Raw genomic sequence first — 19,206 nt, 5'->3', positions numbered from 1 at the left:
ATATATATATATATATATATATATATATATATATATATATATATATATATATATATATATATATTGTTGTATATATATATATATATATATATATATATATATATATTGTTTGTATATATATATATATATATATATATATATATATATTGTTGTATATATATATATATATATATATATATATATATATATATATATATATATATATATATATATATAATTGTAACACCTTTAACTTTCGTTGTCCCACAACTTATTCCTATACAAAATAAAACACAGATTGGTTAGATATGAATATACCAAGGATTTTGATGATGGTACACGATTATGAACAGTCTCTGAAGTGAGGTTGGTTATCTCTGGGATGGTTATATCTCTGAGTATACAACGACAACATAAGTGAAATGCATTACTTACATTGGATATACAGACAGATACTTTATTAAAGACACCTCGTTACAACAGAATAAAATTTAGCATAGAAATACAAGCAATATAAATTATAAAATAGTAATGAACCACTATGTACTGACTTATAAGAGACTATTCGCTAAAAGTATCTAAAAGACAATTTGCATGTATTAAACATGAATCCAGGATAAAACCCCACTGGAAAAAAACCCACCCAGACATAACCCCACTGGAAAAAACCCCACTCGGACATAACCCCATCAATAAATGAGAAAAATGGACAAAACCCCACTGTGACCATTTTACACATAAAACTGAAAAATATGAAATAAAGTTGAAATTTCTGTTTTGGAAGAATAAAATTATAAATAAAATTCACAAAATAGATTATGATAAAGAATAAAGTTTACATTTGTATTTTGATCAGTCAAGTGTTGCACTGATTGCATTGATCTCCATGACAAAGGATTATCTGAACTTTGTGATCAAGAGATTAAGGAGGCCAGGTTTTCTTCTAAGAGATCAAGGAAATCATGGATTTAGGGCTTCCCATTGTTGATTGGGTATGTCATAAATTCTACATCAGATGGACCCCTGATGGGCTGGAACCCTTGCTCGTGTATTTTGACAGCACTTATGTGTCAGGATCTTATCGCCGTATTCAGCCTCCTCAACGATCAGATGGATCTGTACCTCCTCTTCGTATGCGCCGTATTCCCCCTGCGTACGCACCATCCATCTGGAATGTGCACACCATCACATTGAAAGGTGGATCCAGAACCAATAACATATGTGAGGGGTGGAACAATTCCTTTGCGAAACTAGTTGGACATGCCCACCCAACCATCTGGAGAGCCATAGACAGCATTCGGAAGGATCAAACCCAGGCTGCTACTGCACGACTTATGGATGAGCGTGGTGAACGACCTGCAAAACGGGTACGACACCACATAAAGAAGCTGCAGACGAAGCTCCATAACCTCTGCACTGACAGACGGGATGACATCAAGTCCATTTCGGAAGTTCTGAAAGGCATCGGCCACTGTGTGAGGTGGAAGTAGGCTAGATTACACTTGTTTCAATAAAAAATAAATACTGTATATACGATTTTGTTATATATTGAGATATATGAGTGGGGTTATGTCCGAGTGGGTTTTTTTCTGTGTGGGTTATGTCCGAGTGGGGTTTTTTCCAGTGGGGTTTTATCCAGTGGGGTTTTTTCCGGGTGGGGTTTTGTCCGTTTACCATTAAACATAGGTGGCTGAAGCGAGGAGCCACTACCTGTGAAGTTCATTTTGTAACAGAATAATAGCGATGCACTGTATATAAATAAATTAGTCCGATATTAAGAATACCAAATTTCGCTAACGTATTTTTTTTATCCACAAAATCATCCTCCGCTAAAAGTTCCAAGACTGGTTGGCTATGAACGGTTGAAAATTTCGGAGATTCTAATTGTTTTAGGCATTGTTTATTATGATTATGATTATGATTATGATTATGATTATGATTATGATTATCATCATCATCATCATCATCATCATCATCATCATCTAAGCAAGAATGTGTCCGGGAGGTAGCCTTAGTGCTCTGACAGTAAAAGAGCTACCAACTGTCCAAATGTCCGTCTAGCTCTTTTACTGAATGCTGGTCAACTCGCTCCAAAACCAACTCGCCCCACGGTGTTTGGACAACTCGCTCTAAACTTTACTGTACGTAAATAATTGTGACGAGATTAAAATTAGACGTCTACAACTTTGGTGTCATTTTATTTATTAACATTACAATGAAACTCTGCTTTATAGTGGGAAGATCCTAATATCGGATAAATAATAATCTATTACAATGAACTGTCAAGCCTATTTTAACGACGTTTGTGAGTTTGTCCTTTATTTCCTTAAACTAAAGGAATGATCAGGCAAGGCTTTTGGACTCCGACTGCTGTGCATATTCAACAATATTTAATGCACATTATTGTTTAAAATATAATTGATATGAGTTGACTAGACAGTGTGGGGAGAGTTGACCAGCTGCTGAGGCGAGTTGGTTTTGGGGCGAATTGACCTGCTCCCCTTTTACCGACAGAATACTTGGCCTAGCCATGAGGGTGATGTGCCCCCACCTGAGAACGTTTTTTGCCCCCACCCCATTAGGGACTGTATCTCCCTCCCACCCCCATTCCAAATATCGTACGGATCTGGTAATGTCAGGAATCGGGCCGGGATTAATAACACACACACGCACGCACGCACGCACGAAGAAGAAGAATAAAACAGAAAAAGAAATAAGAGAAAAAACTCCACAAATATGTACAAAGGAGCAAATATATATCGAGGACAGTGGGTGAGAACTGAAATATATATATATACCCATAGTATAACAAATATAACATAGTTCATGTATCTCATTCTGATGATGACATTTACCAGAAAAAGTATTCCATTTATAAAACCTAAATTGTACCTAGATAACGTTACTGTGAAAGATATGTGAGGATATGTAAGAAATAGAATAATACATTCGTGTCCGTTAGGTACCATTTATCTCACAACTCGTTGTTTAAAAACGTATCAAACTCGCTTTCGCTCATTAGATATATTTTAAAACAACTCGTTGGGAGATAAATGGTATCTAATGGTCACTCATGTATTATTCTCTATATCTAGAACGTTATAGACCCCCCCCCCCCCCCCCCAAGCAAAATGACAAATTTTCTCCGTTCGCTGAAATAGGCCAATCGGCTCTCTAGAAAATCGCAAGAAAAATATATTGTTCATTTATTTTTTCACTTTTTGATTATGCTGACATAATTTGGGATAACTGTACCCTTTATCTATCAGTCGTTACACAATATCCAGCTTGGTGCTTTACGCACCATCTGTGGGGCTGTTCGTGGGACATCTCACTAATCGCTGTAAAAAGAAACAGGATTTATACCACTAGTTGAGAGGAGGAGAAGACATAAAATACATGTATGATGTACATACTATGCAACGGTCTCTCTCCTAGATATTTGTCCATCCAATTACCTCGACCTGTGTGATAAACTTCGAGAGTTCTGTCCATGACACGTCTTGTATAATGTAGGGAAAGGTATTTATATCTAGGCTATGCCTATTGACCAATCCCATCTGTTAATATAAACAGAAAGCTCTCGATGGACTCGGGTTTTTTGTTTGTTTGTTATTTGATAATAATATTATATCACTTTTAATTTTACTAAATAATTTAGGCTACTTGTACAGCGAAATTGCAAAGGGGTGCTCTTGACAAGTGGAAAAGAGTACTAAGGAAGACGATATTTTTTAAACATGGACGATTCCGAAATAAACTGGAATGTTGACATGGAAGTAAATTTGTTTCATGCAATACGTCATCACAAACCAGTTGGTACGATCTCGTTAATTTTTTTATAATTTGTTTTTTTTTTACAGTTAAATGATGCAAAATTCAATTCTATTGGAACGTTACTAACATCATTCTGTGTTTGGGTTAGGTCAGCCAGAATACCCCAAAGAACCAAAAATAGCTATAATGCACGACATTGCAATTGCAACAGGGCTTGAAATTAACAACTTGCTGTAACTATGATATGATTTACCTTATTTAACTATGGAAATCATTTATGCATCGTTGCACCCTTGTTACCAGTTCACCCAAGTCATGGTAGTCCTAAAAGTTGGGTCATTTCGCTTATAAAATAGGTTGTTTCCCCGTTGAAATAACTAATGTTACATATATATATTATCAATTATAATTATTTTTGTATTGTTCTGATAATCTATGGCAAGGTCCTGGTATAAGTTTCAGGTAATTGTAGACGCTTTTGGCTTCCACTGTATTTGTCACTTATTATCCAGGGGTGCAGAAAGTACTCGCCCGCTCGCCAAATGCGAGTAAAAATTCTGATGACGAGTTAAAAAATGCAACTACCAGTCCAACAGGCAAACTGTCATTTTGATTTTGTTTGCCATGTGATGTTGATCATTTACCAGGTGTTATTAATAATGTTTTGTCAATATATTTATATACATCATTTGAAGTGAAGACACTGTATATTATAATATTATTAATAGTTTATTATTCTATAGACTGCCGGTCTAGTAGAAATTATTGTGGTCCTGCGGGCTAGTGAAATATGTTCCATTTCTGCACCTCTGTTAAACCCTAATAAATTTGATTGACTGTTTATCCTGTCACTGTATATCACAATTAGCCATTGGGTAGATTCTATGGAAAGATATCTGCCTGGTCTGTCTCTCCCCCCCCCCCCCCCCCCTCCTCATCAATGTAAAGAGGGATTTTTTTTATGGAGCTTATATATATGGAACGAATGAAAGGGGGGACCGGGCAGATATTTTTGGCGATTCTATTTTGTTGCCGTAAATTGTATCAAAGTAAGAATAGTAAAAGGATGTGAAATGCAGAAATATGTTGGTAATTATTTCATCGCAGAATATAAATGAGGCCGAAATTTTTTTTTTACTTGTTTCCTATTACATGTTGGAAAAATATAGGGTAGGTAGGTAGGAATTTTTTTTTATTTTGGAAAATAATTTTATTTATGGATATTAAATAAAGGTGTTGACTACCGGCATCCAAACTAACCTCTGCATGTATAGAAATGCATTATGCAAACCAACAATACTATTCATCACAGTGTTTTCCCTAGAAATGAAGTAAGGCATGGTAAAGTGACGTTTTGGGGGCATATTTTATGTGCAGTTTTAAATATAAGGGCTTTTTTTTCCATTATACAATTTTCAAAAGGACAAAAACCTTATGGCCATTTTATTTTTTATATCTATTTCATAACTTAATTAAAAAAAGAAAATATGTAGTACTATCTACATAGGTGTGTTTAAAGGCTTCTTTTTACATGGGCAACTTATAAATTTATAAAAGGCAAAGCATTTTGATTTTGAGGGCAACATGGTGCTAACCTATCTATGGAAGAGTACATACAAAAGACCCCTTGCTGTTTAATAATAGGCAGAAGGTTTACTCTCATACTAACACTTAACTTCTGTACTGGTCCAGGACAGACTTGGTTGAACCTTAATTGGATAGAAACCAGTAAATAAGTTCAATCTAATTAAAATTAGCTCCACTATTACATGTGGATCTAACAGCAGCCAGTTGGAGCTCATGTCCACCAATCAAAACCTTACTTGCAGAATCATGCCAGTGATTTGAAAATAATTTGAAAACATTCCGACTCTTCACCCGATATCTCACGAAAGTTACCGAACTTCAATTTGAAGGGAAGTAACTCCATCAATCAATTGTTAGAAGAAAACATTTCATGGCTAACGGGTTGCCAATAAAACTAAATTTGCGACAGTAAAACCACCAATATGCGTCCGCAAATCGGAAAACACAGTAGGGTTATCCCCTAAATGACACCAAATTAGTGCTTGTGATAGCTTTGGAATGTTTTCGTGGAAATCGTTGTTATATTAAAACAAAAAATTTGGATATACAAAAAAAGATTTAGGGTCGGCAGGTTCAAATTAGAGTCGGTTGGGTAACCGGAAACAAACAATATTTTATGATACGCCTAATTAAACCAGTAAATCTCTAAAATTATCTTTTATCATAAATAAACTGAATAAAATGGTAATTATCTACAAATAGGTTAAAGTTATTTTCTGATCCCAAGTTTTTCTCTTTTGATCCATTCAAATCACATGCTGTCATTTTAAACACAGTTGGAATGCAATTTTTTTTAGTTTATTACAATAAAATAAATATACATTTAGAATAGATCAAGCCTGCAGTGTACTTATTTTGCTGACCGTAATTGAAACTACTGGGGTTTATGTAGTTGTTCAAATGCGGACTGGTTTATTCTGTTAATTTTATATGACAAATAATTGATATGAAATTTTTTATAATATTAAAAAGTTGTGTACATCATATTATAAAAAATTCTTAAAACATGCTAATTTCTTATCATTTTAAAATATTATAAACATAATTTGATAGAAAGAAAAAAAGAAAAATGTTTTATTTAACAACGCACTCAACACATTTTATTTACGGTCATATGGCGTCAGACATATGGTTAAGGACCACACAGATTTTTGAGAGGAAACCCGCTGTCGCCACTACATGGGCTACTCTTTCCAATTAGCAGCAATGGATCTTTTATTTGCGCTTCCCACAGGCAGGATAACACAAACCATGGCCTTTGTTGAACCAGTTATGGATCACTGGTCGGTGCCAGTGGTTTCCACCTAGCCATTGAGCCTTGCGGAGCACTCACTCAGGGTTTGAAATCGGTATCTGGATTAAAAATCCCATGCCTCGACTGGGATCCGAACCCAGTACCTACCAGCCTGTAGACCGATGGCCTAACCACGACACCACCGAGGCTGGTCAAATTTGATAGAATATGTAATGAAAAGATTTTAAAGAAATAGATTACATCACATGACCAATGCCATTGTGAGCATGTGATGTAGGATACTATTTTTGCAGACAATAAAATGAAATGTTTGATGTACAAATTGATGTAGCCACAGTATGGTCGAGACCGTCTGCATTTTGCCAATGTCAGCTGTTACCCAAATCTCCGCTATCCAATTAAGGTTCAGTTCTTAAAAGTAAATAAATTGTTATGCAGATTCTTTGTAATTAATTTATCTGTGCACTATATGGTGTATTTATTGTAGCACCAAGTTGAGGTGATAAAGGTTGTGCCCAAAATAGTATGCCCAAAATAGTATGCCCAAATTAAGTTCAAACATGTTGACCTCAAAACATTTCACCTCGAAATCAGTGGAATGTTAAGCTCAAATTAGATTAAAATAATTTGAAATGCATTTCTGAATATGTACAACTCTTTATCAGCTATTATTAACATCAATGTGCACACTAAAACGACCTTGGTGTGCTCAGAACAGACAAAACATTTGTGCCCAAATTAGTGTGATCTAAAGCACTGGCACCGATATAACACATAACACAATTGATTTACTAGTCCCTATGGAACAGCGTCCTTCTTAACTTTATACATCGGACACTTGCGTACATGCTACTGTTGTATTTACGTTAATCTTTCATTACAAAAACTATTATTAGTGTATTAACTGAAAAAAAATCATTTGCAATGAGTTTATCATCAGTGACAAAAACAAGTGAATACTAAATAACTGCAGATAAAACAACTTCTTCCTTAAAAAATATAGCATTAAATGTATGGTGTTAAATATTGGGCATAAATAAAAATTGGACCTAGAATAAGGGTGAAATGACCATGGGCACAAAAATAACAGGGTTGAAAATTAACATGAAAACCAAGGTCGCCAGCAGGGCCAGTTGAAGACAAATCTTACTGGCCCTTCTCAAATTCAACTAGCCCTAGAATATTCTTTGTTGAATAATAATCATGTGCTCACCGTATGTTATCTGTTTCCTTCAAAAGGAAACCGATGACTTGGCATGCAACTCCATAATGAATACAGTTAAAATTCATATTAAAACATGTTATTAAGTTTTAAACCCATACCAACTCAAATAACATTTTTGGAAAAAAAGAAAAAAGAAATCTAGTATAAATAAAAATAATTCATTACATATTGCCATTAAATTATGATGATTAAATCTCATTTTTAATACAGGGATGAAAACAAAATGCTAGAACAGCCGAGGTATTCAGCTTGACTTGCATTGCCTCTGAAGTAAAAACAAATAATGCAATACAAAGAGAATAAAGGTAGAACTGCGCGTGCTTTAGTATATAAACCTAGTCTTGGGGTGGCAGTCCTTTTTGTGGCGATGGAAGAAGGAGTACAATCTCCAGTATCAAATTTCCTCGGGAATGGACAAAGTATGCACACGTGTGCGTTTACTTTGGATATTGTAAATGCTACAGTAGTAGGCTACTAATAAAATAAATATCAAAAGAAAAATAAATCTAAACAAAAAAACAACATTTTACCAAAATATACGAAGTACTTACTTATTATATTACATATCGTAGCATAACGGTGTACTTATTGTTTATTACAGTAATATTTGGACAGTTATGTCATTATGTAAGTCTTGGTGTCAAGACTTTAGATCTGATATGTTCTTATTTAATGCAAATCGCTTAAATTTAAAACAATATCGACAATGACAATCAGTTAATTGATCTTTGGAATAAGCCCTGGGCTGTAGTAATGGAAAAGGTCATTGTTATTTGTGTATATTATGCGCATGCACTCACGTTAGTAAAACTACAAGATAGATTTTGATTTTGTCCCAGAATAATGTACGCTAATTAAATATGATTCCTTTTTACCATAACATTGAATAACAATTGTCAAATAGTGCCTCTACTAGATAACTATATATATATAAATTAAATTAAAGACTAAGTAAAGAAAAGTTAATAAAACAAACAAAAAATCTTTTTACTGGTAGGCATTTGGCCAATGCATTATGATTCACAATTTCACAGTAATGTGATACTTTTTTAGTTTCTTCTAACAGGAGATTCATCTGGTGTGTAATTGTTTTGTATCAATGGGAGCACTGTATATATGCAACATTTAACACTTAGTATAGTACAAATCACAAAAAAAGCAAACTTTAATGTCACCTAATGGTAACTGATTTGCATTAGCTTTTAAATTGCCTAGAGTTGTGAAAAGAACCAAATACAATAGCACTAGTTAAATGTATTGTATGAAAAGAGACTGGTGTTGTAGAGACTTCAAGACTAATGTAGTCTGTAGACAATGATAAAGTGTGAACAGAGTAAGAAATGTATGGCAGCTAAAACAATGAGATTAACTTTGCTATTATTACTGCTGTGACTGCAAACAAACGTTTCTTTAACAGCTGACTTAGACCGAACTAAAAAGTACAAAATGCTAAAACAGAATTAGGTAGGAAAAACCTTTTTTAGAAACAAATTTTATATGATAAATTGATCATCATAACACCAAAGTGATTGTTTTCTATAATTTTTTTGGTAATTAAAAAAAAAAAAGATCAACAAAACAAAACATAAATTGATTTAACTACTATTCTTTCTCTTTATTTTAAAAATTGCTTTTTTGTTGTTTGTTCCATCATTGTCATGTCATACACCTAATTGGAACTAACGTAACATGGTTGTTTGTTGTTAAACCAGTATTCCGGCTGTCCTGAACAGACAGTCCATTTCATTTCAACTTATTTTCGTGCTTATATCCAATTAAGGTTCAAGCACGCTGTCCTGGGCACACACCTCAGCTATCTGGGCTGTCTGTCCAGGACAGTAGGTTAATTGTTAGTTGGTTAGTAGTTAGTGAGAGAGAAGAGGGTGTAGTGGCCTTACACCTACCCATTGCGCCCTTAAGAACTCGCTCTGGGTTGGAGCCGGTACCGGGCTGCGAACCTGTACCTACCAGCCAGACAGTCCAGATACACATTACCACTGCTACTAAGTCACACACTGGGGCGGGATTTAGCTCAAATGGTTGAGTGCTTGCATGAGGTGCTTGTGTCGCAGGATTGGACCACCTCAGTGGATCCTTTCAACTGATTGGTTTTTTTTTCGTTCCAATCAGTGCACCACAACTGACCAACGGCCATGGTATGTGCTTTCTTGTCTGTGTGAAAATGCACATAAAAGATCCCTTGCTGCATTAGAAACAATTTAGCAGGTTTTCTTTGATGACTACATGTCAAAATTACCAAATGTTTGACATGCAGTAGCCGATGATTAATTAATTAATGTGTTCTAGTGGTGTCGTTAAACAAAACAAACTTTAAATTTTGTTACACACTCCGTTTTTTACCATTTGTCTGGCATGTAAATTTTAGACAAAACACAGGACTAACACTGGAAATAATTTTGTAGCCAATTCCACACGTTTATAGAGTATTTCCTTGCAAATTATTAAAAAATCATTAATTTAAGTACAGTTTATTAATCAAATACTAAATGCTATAGCCACTTTGTATTAAAGTTAGAAGTTGATTTACTAGCTTGGCTAAGTGCAGGGTAAGCACTGAAACATTTTTATTCAAACATCGCTATGTATGTTTTTTATTATATTTATTTCAGGTGTAAACAGATTTTTTCAGATGATCTTTATTCATGACAAACTGAATGCTGCACACAGTGGACTCAAGACATTCACCTGTAAACAGATCTGGGGCCATCTCAGTCAAATGTATGATTTACAAGCCTTAGTAAGTCATTTGTTCATGTGTTTAATCATTTTATGGTAGATTAATAGCAACTTGAAAATTTAAGACAGGTGTTTAATAAAGAAAATATATTCTCTTAAGCTTTCACCCATAAACTTTTAATATTATTTATAATTTTAAAAAACCCCATTAATGTCCATAAGCACACTGCTAAAAAGAGAAGGTGGTTTACAATAATGAAAAGTTGCATGGATGGCCTCAAATTAAAGAAACATAATGTCCAAAAAATGCGTCATTGTTTAGGCTTAGAAATTAAGCTATTTAAAAGATATCTAGAATTATCAAAGAAATGTTTGTTTTGTAATAGTTTTTTAAAAAGAAAATATGGTATAGTCTTCAAATACAGTTAGTTTTTTTGTGTGTCTTCCTGTGGTCTTAGCTGATAGTTATAACAACTTTTAGTTGTATTTAAAAAAAATGTTTTGTTCATTATTACTTATAAGCTTGTTTACATTTTCAGAATGAATCTGAGAATTTCCCATTTCCCAACAAAGCTTCAGAATTCACACTGCCTGAAGAATACTCTTCTTTAATGCAGAAATCATTTCCTCGCTTAGAGTCTTCCACAACACACCAAGATGACAAACCAGATGGTGAGTGATCTTTTACACAGCGTTCGAAATAAGCACTTGTTCGTTTAGCGTAATAAGTGACACGGTGCTCGTTCAATGCAGATTAATTTTAAGCGGCTTTCCGATTTAGGTGTTCTCACAGTACGAGTCGATCACATGCGACAATCAGTGCGACTAATCGAATAATGAGAATGCCCCTTTAAGCAGTTAAAAACCGTGTCCTTATATTTGAAATGCCCCTTTAAGCAGTTAAAAACCGTGTCCTTATATTTGAATAAAACAAACCATTTATTTGGACAAGTGAAAATATTGGTGGACAAACAGATTTCTAGATGTATTATACCTGTCTGGTGGATTAGTGAAAAATTCTGCTTATTTCTCAAAACCCAGACAAATGTACAAGACAAACATATTTCTAATAAAATATGTAAATTGAAGAGATTGGTTTTGAATTTTGGTGTGTTAATGTAATTTTATTTGTTTTTAATTACACTGCCTGCCTCCCCTCCGAATTTTCACTTTTGATTGAACACAGTGGATCCCATTTAGAACAATATATTTAATCTTTACCAAGGATATTTCAAATGCCTTTTAAATGGTTTGTTTTAGGATCATGTATATTTGTTATTAGTAGAGAACTTATAAGTGTGTAATTCAGCATGGAATTGTTGTGACCTTCATTATTTTATGAATATCTGATTAGGGTAAATGAATGCATTTAATCACCTGGATTTAAATTGTTCTTGAACATTTTAAACTGCTTTCAGGTCAAAAGTTATCTGTACTTATAACATTTATTTTTTTCAGCAAAAAATGTTAAAGCTGAAGCCAAATCAAATGTTTCTTCTCATACAACAAAAAGTGAATCCAAGAGTTCCTCATCACAAAAGACAGATTCAAAACCTTCATCCTCACAAAAGACAGAAAGCAAATCATCTGGTACACCCCATAGTAAAGACCACAAAGGCAGCTCAGTGCTGCATGGTAGCAAGTCTGAATCTAAAACCAGTTTATCGGGACATTGGTCTGCAGCAAACACTCCTGATCCATCCCCAAAGAGAAAGAGAACTCGTCAGACTCAGTCTGCCAGTGCCAGTCCAGCCACACCCGACCAGCCTCCGATCAAGAGAGGTCGAAGATGATTTCTTGTCATTGTTTTTATGATGATGATGTTTCCTTTTTTTTGTTGCATTAAATACACATTACAGTAAAAAAATATTTTATGGTATTATTCAATTAAAATTAAGGACTTGTTTGGCAAGGTGATTTCATTCATAATTGGGGTTGGGTGGTGGGGTGCATCTCTGGTTGATGTGTTGGATGGATCATTCACTGTTGGTGGATCTGCTAGTGTTTTTTTCTGTCTCAACCAGTTCCCTATAATCTGCCATCAAGTTTGTTTCCGATCACTGATCTAGATCAAGTTTTTTTTAAATATATTAAACAGATCTATTCTAAGTAAAAGTTGCACATTTATTTATTAATCATTGGCTATTGGATGTCAAACAGTGGTAATTATGGCATATTATTAGAATCTTAGAAAGGAAACCCATTATTTTTCCATTAGCAAGGGATCTTTTATATGCACCATCCCACAGACCGGATAGAAAATACCACAACCTTTGATATACATTATGGTGCACTGGCTCGAATGAGAAATAACCAGACAGGCCCGCGAACAGAGATCGTTTGTTTTTGTTCAACAGCACCACTAGAGCACATTGATTTATTAATCATCGGCTATTGGATGTCAAAACATTTGGTAATTCTGACTCATAGTCAATAGAGGAAACCAGCTACATTTTCTTAATGCAGCAAGGGATCTTTTATATGCACTTTCCGACAAACAGGAAAGCACATACCACGGCCTTTGACCAGTTGTAGTGCACTGGTTGAAACAAGAAAAAACCCAATCAGTTGAATGGATCCACTGAGGTGGTTCAATCCTGCGACTGGGCTACTTAAGTAGATAATGCTTCAAAACCTTGAATCAAGTGATAATTCTTTCTAGTCTTTGAACAGGCAGACTAAATAACAAAAACACATTTCTAGTTTGCTTTTACCACTTTTATTTTCAATTTATATACAAACGTGACAACGGTACTGTCCAGTGAAATTCTTTCAACACAATAGCAGGGTACTTTATGACATCATTCAATATATATGTTTAATTCAAACATCAAAGGACACTAGTAAAAATTTCAAATCGGCCATTTCATTAGTTGCAGTGGCCTTTGTTTCTCCAAAGTCATTTGTGGTAGCATGTTGGAGTGGTTCAGTATTTCACTTGTGCTGTTGCTTATGCATTGATGGGTACCAAGCATAGCCAGAAGTTGAATGGTGCATATGCAACTTGTAATGATGCTCTGGCATGTTTTTGGCCTTGCTGACTGTCCAATGCTTACATTAAAAACCCACAAAAAAAATTTCGTTTCACACTGTCAATGTGGAACTGGTGATTCTTGTGCAATTGAAACTGCTGTGTATCTGTAGATAAAGTGACTGTAACACCAAAAAATAATTTATCCTATTTTTGGCAATCATAAAAAATTAATTTATACCCGTTTTATGATGTGGTCCTCAACTTAATTTGAAGAGTACATATACAGGGTATTTCACTTTTGCACCATAATGTATAGATGTAATAAAAAAAAACACCAACATATTGTAGCATAAACCAAGCAACTGACTCGGCCTGGTAAATATATTTTCAAATTTATCTATATACACATGTATTATGTAATGATACTAGTATATATATATATATATATATATATATATAATGATAATAGTATAGGCATAATGATAATTGATTTAGGGAGCCATGCTAAAAGGATTTCACTGATAATACAAGGTGCTGTAATGTATGGTGTGCAACACACACAAGTCTATGACACTGGAACATTTATTCTAGACAACCAGTACAGGTATTTACATCAGACAAACAGTATTTACATCCAGCATGTTTATGTATATGAACATAAAAATACACTATTAGATGAATTCTAGCTGCTGTTGGCTTGTTAATTATTCAAGGAAAAAACAGATTATAGTGAGGCCAGAACCCAAGTGAATGCCAGCACTTCACTATACACAGCCAAATGACTGAAAAATCGTGAGCCTTCTACCCTAATAGTTCATTGAATTCAAATCATGTTTGCTGATAAACAGATGAAAAATGACACTGAACATTAAACAAAATATGCAACATTTTTTTCAGGTCTTGAAAAGTAGAAAATTCCTGTGAGCTTCTTGTTGAAGAACAAAATAAAAAAAACTTTTGGCTAGCATTAAAATCCATGAGTATTTTCAGTTCCTGTATTTTTTCTTTAGTTTTTACATTCCAATGTAACCAGCTACCCACCACAACCTGTGGAGTCAAAACACTATGATTTAACCCGGGGTTATCAGTCTACACAGGGACATAAAACCAGAGCTAAAGTTAACCTGGGTAAAAGTAGAGCGCGTGGTACAATTGTGGAGTTAAAATAACCCAGGTTAAATTTTAGCTCTACATTCTTCACTGTGCAGATGCTTATCCAATTTAAAAAAAAAACTCAAGTAGACCGGCTTTAATTAACTGTTAGTTTTCACTATCCATTAAATAATTTTATATAAAAAAACAATTTGTTCTTTTAGAATACCTGATTTGAAAAAGTATGATATATATATATATATATATATACATGTATATATATAAGGTTAAGTGTTTTGTGTGTGTGTGTGTGTGTGGCTAGCAGTAGTTTGAGCGTAACATCATTTGTTTTTCCCAAATGCTACTAGTTATCAAGTTAATTAAATTTATAAATGCTCAGTATACAAAATTGCATAATTGAAAAAAAAAAAAAAAAAATATTATTATATTGAGCTATAAACATGTTGATCTAATTTATGATAGTAATTTGAGCTATCAAGTATTAACTTGGATGAATTTATTTGAACAAAATTAGGCACCTTTTTGTGTTTAATATATACAAATACAAATTTTTGAAGCTTCACAACTATAAATACTACTTTTTTTTTAATAAATGGAAACCAGTCCACAAAATAACATCTTATTAAGCAAGCAATGTTTGTCACGAGATTATTTTTTGTTACAGTATTTCACAACATACTAAAGTGTAGTCTATATAACACACAACAATGATAAATATGTATAGGTTTACAAGCAATATAAACAATCAAATGTACATGGTACATTACATAAGGAAAAGTGGCCAAGTGGAAAACATACATTTAGGTCAAATAAAAGTACATTCTCTTGAAATAAAATATTACTTAAAAAGAATGCCTACGAAGTTCTTTAGAATGATAAAGATGTTGCAGAAAATAAAAAATATATTTTCTTAAAAAACAAAACATGGTTTATCAGTGCACAAAACTAAGTGCTAAAATTTCAGATAATGATTGATTTTTTTTGTTTTTTAAATGCTACTCAAAACACACAATATGCTTTCTAAAAATCTGTTTCAAGAGCAGCTTTTGCTTATTATCTTATAATATAAATCTTATGCTTTTATCAATTAGTTTCAAATCTTAAAACATTGCTGTTAAAAAAGATACACTACAGGGGTACGTTGAGCCAGCTGATTTTTTTTTTCAAATTGCTAAACTGTGTTTTAAGCTACACATTAACCTGAATGGCCACTTCAGAAATCAATAAAAATAGTTTGCAACTGTTTAGCGAGAAATAGTTGGCTGAATGTAGGCCAGGGCTAATTACCCTTATTAGGAGTCTTACTTTTAAAGCTAGTTTCTCACTTTTTAGCATTTGCTTTCTGCCTAAAATCTGAAGAAACAAAAATTGTTACCCACTCAACAAAATGAATTTTGACCCTTGTAAAGTATGTCAGTTACTTTTTTTTGTTTTTTTGTTTTTAAATGAATATAATCTGAGAAAACTTTTTTCTCAGTTTTTTCTTAAAATAGTTTAAAATAATCTGATTACTTTTAGGTTTTGTTTAATTACACCACTAAAGCACAGTAATTAATTGCCAGCTACTGGACATCAATCATTTGATAATTCTTCATTTATTTTTCCATTAGCAGCAAGGGGTCTTTTGTTGGATACTACTTTATAAACTTTGTTGGTTTTAAGAGGATTAAAGAAATACCTAAAGACAACAGCTAAAAACACTAGTGAAGCATCTAACATATACAATCACTTTTGATGTTTTACAGCTGCCAATTCAAAATGTTGCGTTCACCATGTAACGTCAATTTATGCGTGTAACGAACAATGGTTCATATAAATTATTGTGCCCCATTATATAGTGCTGAAAAAGATTAAAATGTAAAATGGTATTTCACCCTCAAAAGGAACTTATTTTTGAGATAAAAAAGATGATAATATGCACAAAAAACTTACTAGCAATGTATCAATTTCATTTTTTTTAAAGTAATAGAGATAGCAACATGTATGACAATTACAATGTCATTAATATGTTCAATACCATCTCTGCACTGATTCTAAAAGAAGTTATTATAGAGTTGTGAGGGTATGTTGCCTTGACTGTCGGGTGCTTTGGCTAAAGAGGAGAGCAGTCTCCGTGCTTATAAAACTTTCAGTTTACACTGTAATAGAGTTTGAGACAAATTGCATATAAAGTTTTATAAGCAAGGGCCCCAATATTGACTATAAAGTATGGTTCCAACTCTGTCTAAAAGGAGGACTACTACTATAACACACCAGTATAAGAGGCAGAAATCTTTATACAGCTTCTGTATAGAAATAAAAATATTGCTCAAATTATTTTGAGGGCAAAGTACCTTTAATACAAATAATTTTTTGAAAATTCAACTGTCAAACTAAACTAAACTAAAGTGTTTTAGCTGAAAACACCATTTTGTTTAGGGAGTTTTTTTAATGAAACAAGTTCCCATACACCAAATTTAACAAAACAATAAAAAGCTTTCATATTATTTCACTATTATGAAAATTAAAAAGATATCAAGCAAATGAAGTCTATACTAGAACAGCTCAAAAGCACATTGCTGACAAAGGATACCTTTCAGTTTTAGCAAAATGCAAGATTTAACTTTTAAAATAGAGATGGATATACAAATACAATTGGAATGCATTTATGGTTAAAAAACATATTTCTTGTTCTTTAAAATAATCAAGATGGTATCAAACAAATAAATTTAAATATGTTGACTACAAGGAACGGTTACACTTAATATACATCCATGTAGACTGTATATTTATTAGAGCATTATCTTTATTTTTGCAAAAAAAGAAAATAAAGTCAAAATTAAAATAAACTACTGAAAATAGTAACTTAATTTTAAATTCTATATCAAGCAATTATAGCTTTTGACACGATATATTTTCTTTAAAAAATCACACAAATAATTGAAAGAGCCATGTTTATGTATAATGACTAGATTCGCTGCACTGTGAAAACAATACCATTGCAACATTATACATTTACTAGTTTAAAATTTAAATTTTCCACTTGTCTTGATGAAAAAAATAATAAAAAAATAACATAGTATGGACAGATTATTTCAGAATTCCTTTTAAAACATTTGGGTTTTTTTGCAAGTAAATATTCACAATGGAATGCAAGATAAATAGGTCTACCAAAACATTTGGACTACAAATTGTTCAAATGAAAAACATGAATTGAATACATTGTATTTTATTAACTTTCATCATGATCTAATTGACTTATTGTCATACGATTACAACCTGTGGTCCAACTATTGTGGTAACCAGCTTACATAATTTTACATTGAGACTACATTCAGATTATTATCATTGCCAAAGATTGTTTGATAGCGTCTGTCCAGTGCTTGCTGGCATCCAGTTTTGGCCTCCCTGACTACCCATTACAGGAGCCATTCCAACTGTTCCAGCCATTTGTCCACCTGCCAATTTCATAGCAGCCATTTGTTGCTGCATCTGTATAAACAAAAAAACAAAAATAATGAAACAATGCAGACTGAAAGCCATATAAAAGTCAAATCAATTATCTAAAAAGTTGACAGGAGACATAATAATTTTTCATTAGTTTTTAAAACTTTCAAATATGTATGTAAAAGTTCAAGATAATTATATTCAGTGGCTAATTATGTTCCTTTATCCATGGTGTGTGATGTATTTATGAGAATGTGTTTACATGAAACACAGAGAGAGACAGACGGAGAGACAGACAGAGAATAATGGATTACCTAACATAATTTTGGGAATGCAATCAAATACTAGTATATAATATAAAACATATATATTCCATTTTGCACATCAGGGAAACATAAAATAATGCACCCACATTTCCTTTTTGAAGTACATGTAGAAATACTAATAACAAAACTAATTTTATATACCGTATATTGCCGTGTATTAGCCGACCTCTTAATTTGACCCTAAATATCTAGCACAAAATCATTGGCCGAAGCCATCTTTTGTCCAGCTGTATGATGTATCGATTTCAATAATACTGTCAACAAATAGACTTGTGCTTTTCTTGTTCATTATATTTGTTTTCCCTTTAATTATTACAAACACAGTAATCGTGATCGCAATCAATGCGACAATGCTAACATCTAGGTCCCTACCATGCCGTGAAAAATAATTTAGAACTGATAAAGCATAACAGAAAAATAAATAATTCAAGCTGTAACAACATATCACTGCACACAAGTAATTAATTTATTCACTGGACAGCAAAAAGTAAAATCATTGAGGCATGTTTAATCCCCCACCACACACAGAAACAAAAGATCATGCGGTCCGTGACTGCAGCTGTTCACAGTATATGGTATGGTCAAGTGACAATAGTGGGACGTCGTTAAATAAAACACTTCTTTCTTCTTTCTTTCAATAGTGGGAGTAATTATTGTCCTGAAATTCATGTTATGTTTTTTCAGTCGGTAATGTTAATAATCAGCTTAATTTATTTATGGCATTACTTTACAGTTTAATGCACCCTCCCAACAAAACAATAATATTAGAAATATAATACTTGTTTGAAGAAAAAACACCGTTTTGTATCTTAAATTTCCTATATGAAAGACTGGTCCCAGCACAGGT

At 33.1% G+C, this 19,206-nt stretch overlaps 2 protein-coding genes across 8 annotated transcripts in view; one reads left to right on the top strand and one right to left on the bottom strand.

Moving 5' to 3' along the window:
• The first annotated feature begins 3,661 nt into the window (after positions 1-3,661).
• Positions 3,662-12,387, top strand: LOC121375767 (MRG/MORF4L-binding protein-like). The gene is made up of 4 exons (XM_041503390.1): positions 3,662-3,798; positions 10,454-10,581; positions 11,060-11,192; positions 11,979-12,387. Exons 1-4 carry the CDS (start codon positions 3,720-3,722, stop codon positions 12,311-12,313), a joined length of 675 nt encoding a protein of 224 aa, XP_041359324.1. The 5' UTR covers positions 3,662-3,719; the 3' UTR covers positions 12,314-12,387.
• Positions 12,388-13,223: 836 nt separating this feature from the next.
• Positions 13,224-19,206, bottom strand: part of LOC121375766 (stromal membrane-associated protein 2-like) — a 40,706-nt gene continuing 34,723 nt past the window's right edge. For all 7 annotated transcript variants that reach the window (XM_041503383.1, XM_041503388.1, XM_041503389.1 and 4 more), the window contains one exon: positions 13,224-18,078. In XM_041503383.1, coding sequence (XP_041359317.1) covers positions 17,932-18,078 — 147 coding nt within the window. In that variant the 3' untranslated portion in view covers positions 13,224-17,931. The remainder of the gene's footprint in view (positions 18,079-19,206) is intronic.

The sequence above is a fragment of the Gigantopelta aegis genome, chromosome 6 (assembly GCF_016097555.1).
Source record: "Gigantopelta aegis isolate Gae_Host chromosome 6, Gae_host_genome, whole genome shotgun sequence".
Classification (NCBI taxonomy): Eukaryota; Metazoa; Mollusca; class Gastropoda; order Neomphalida; family Peltospiridae; genus Gigantopelta; species Gigantopelta aegis.
The sequence above is the reverse complement of the archived record's forward strand: the minus strand, read 5'-3'. Positions and strand labels throughout refer to the sequence as shown.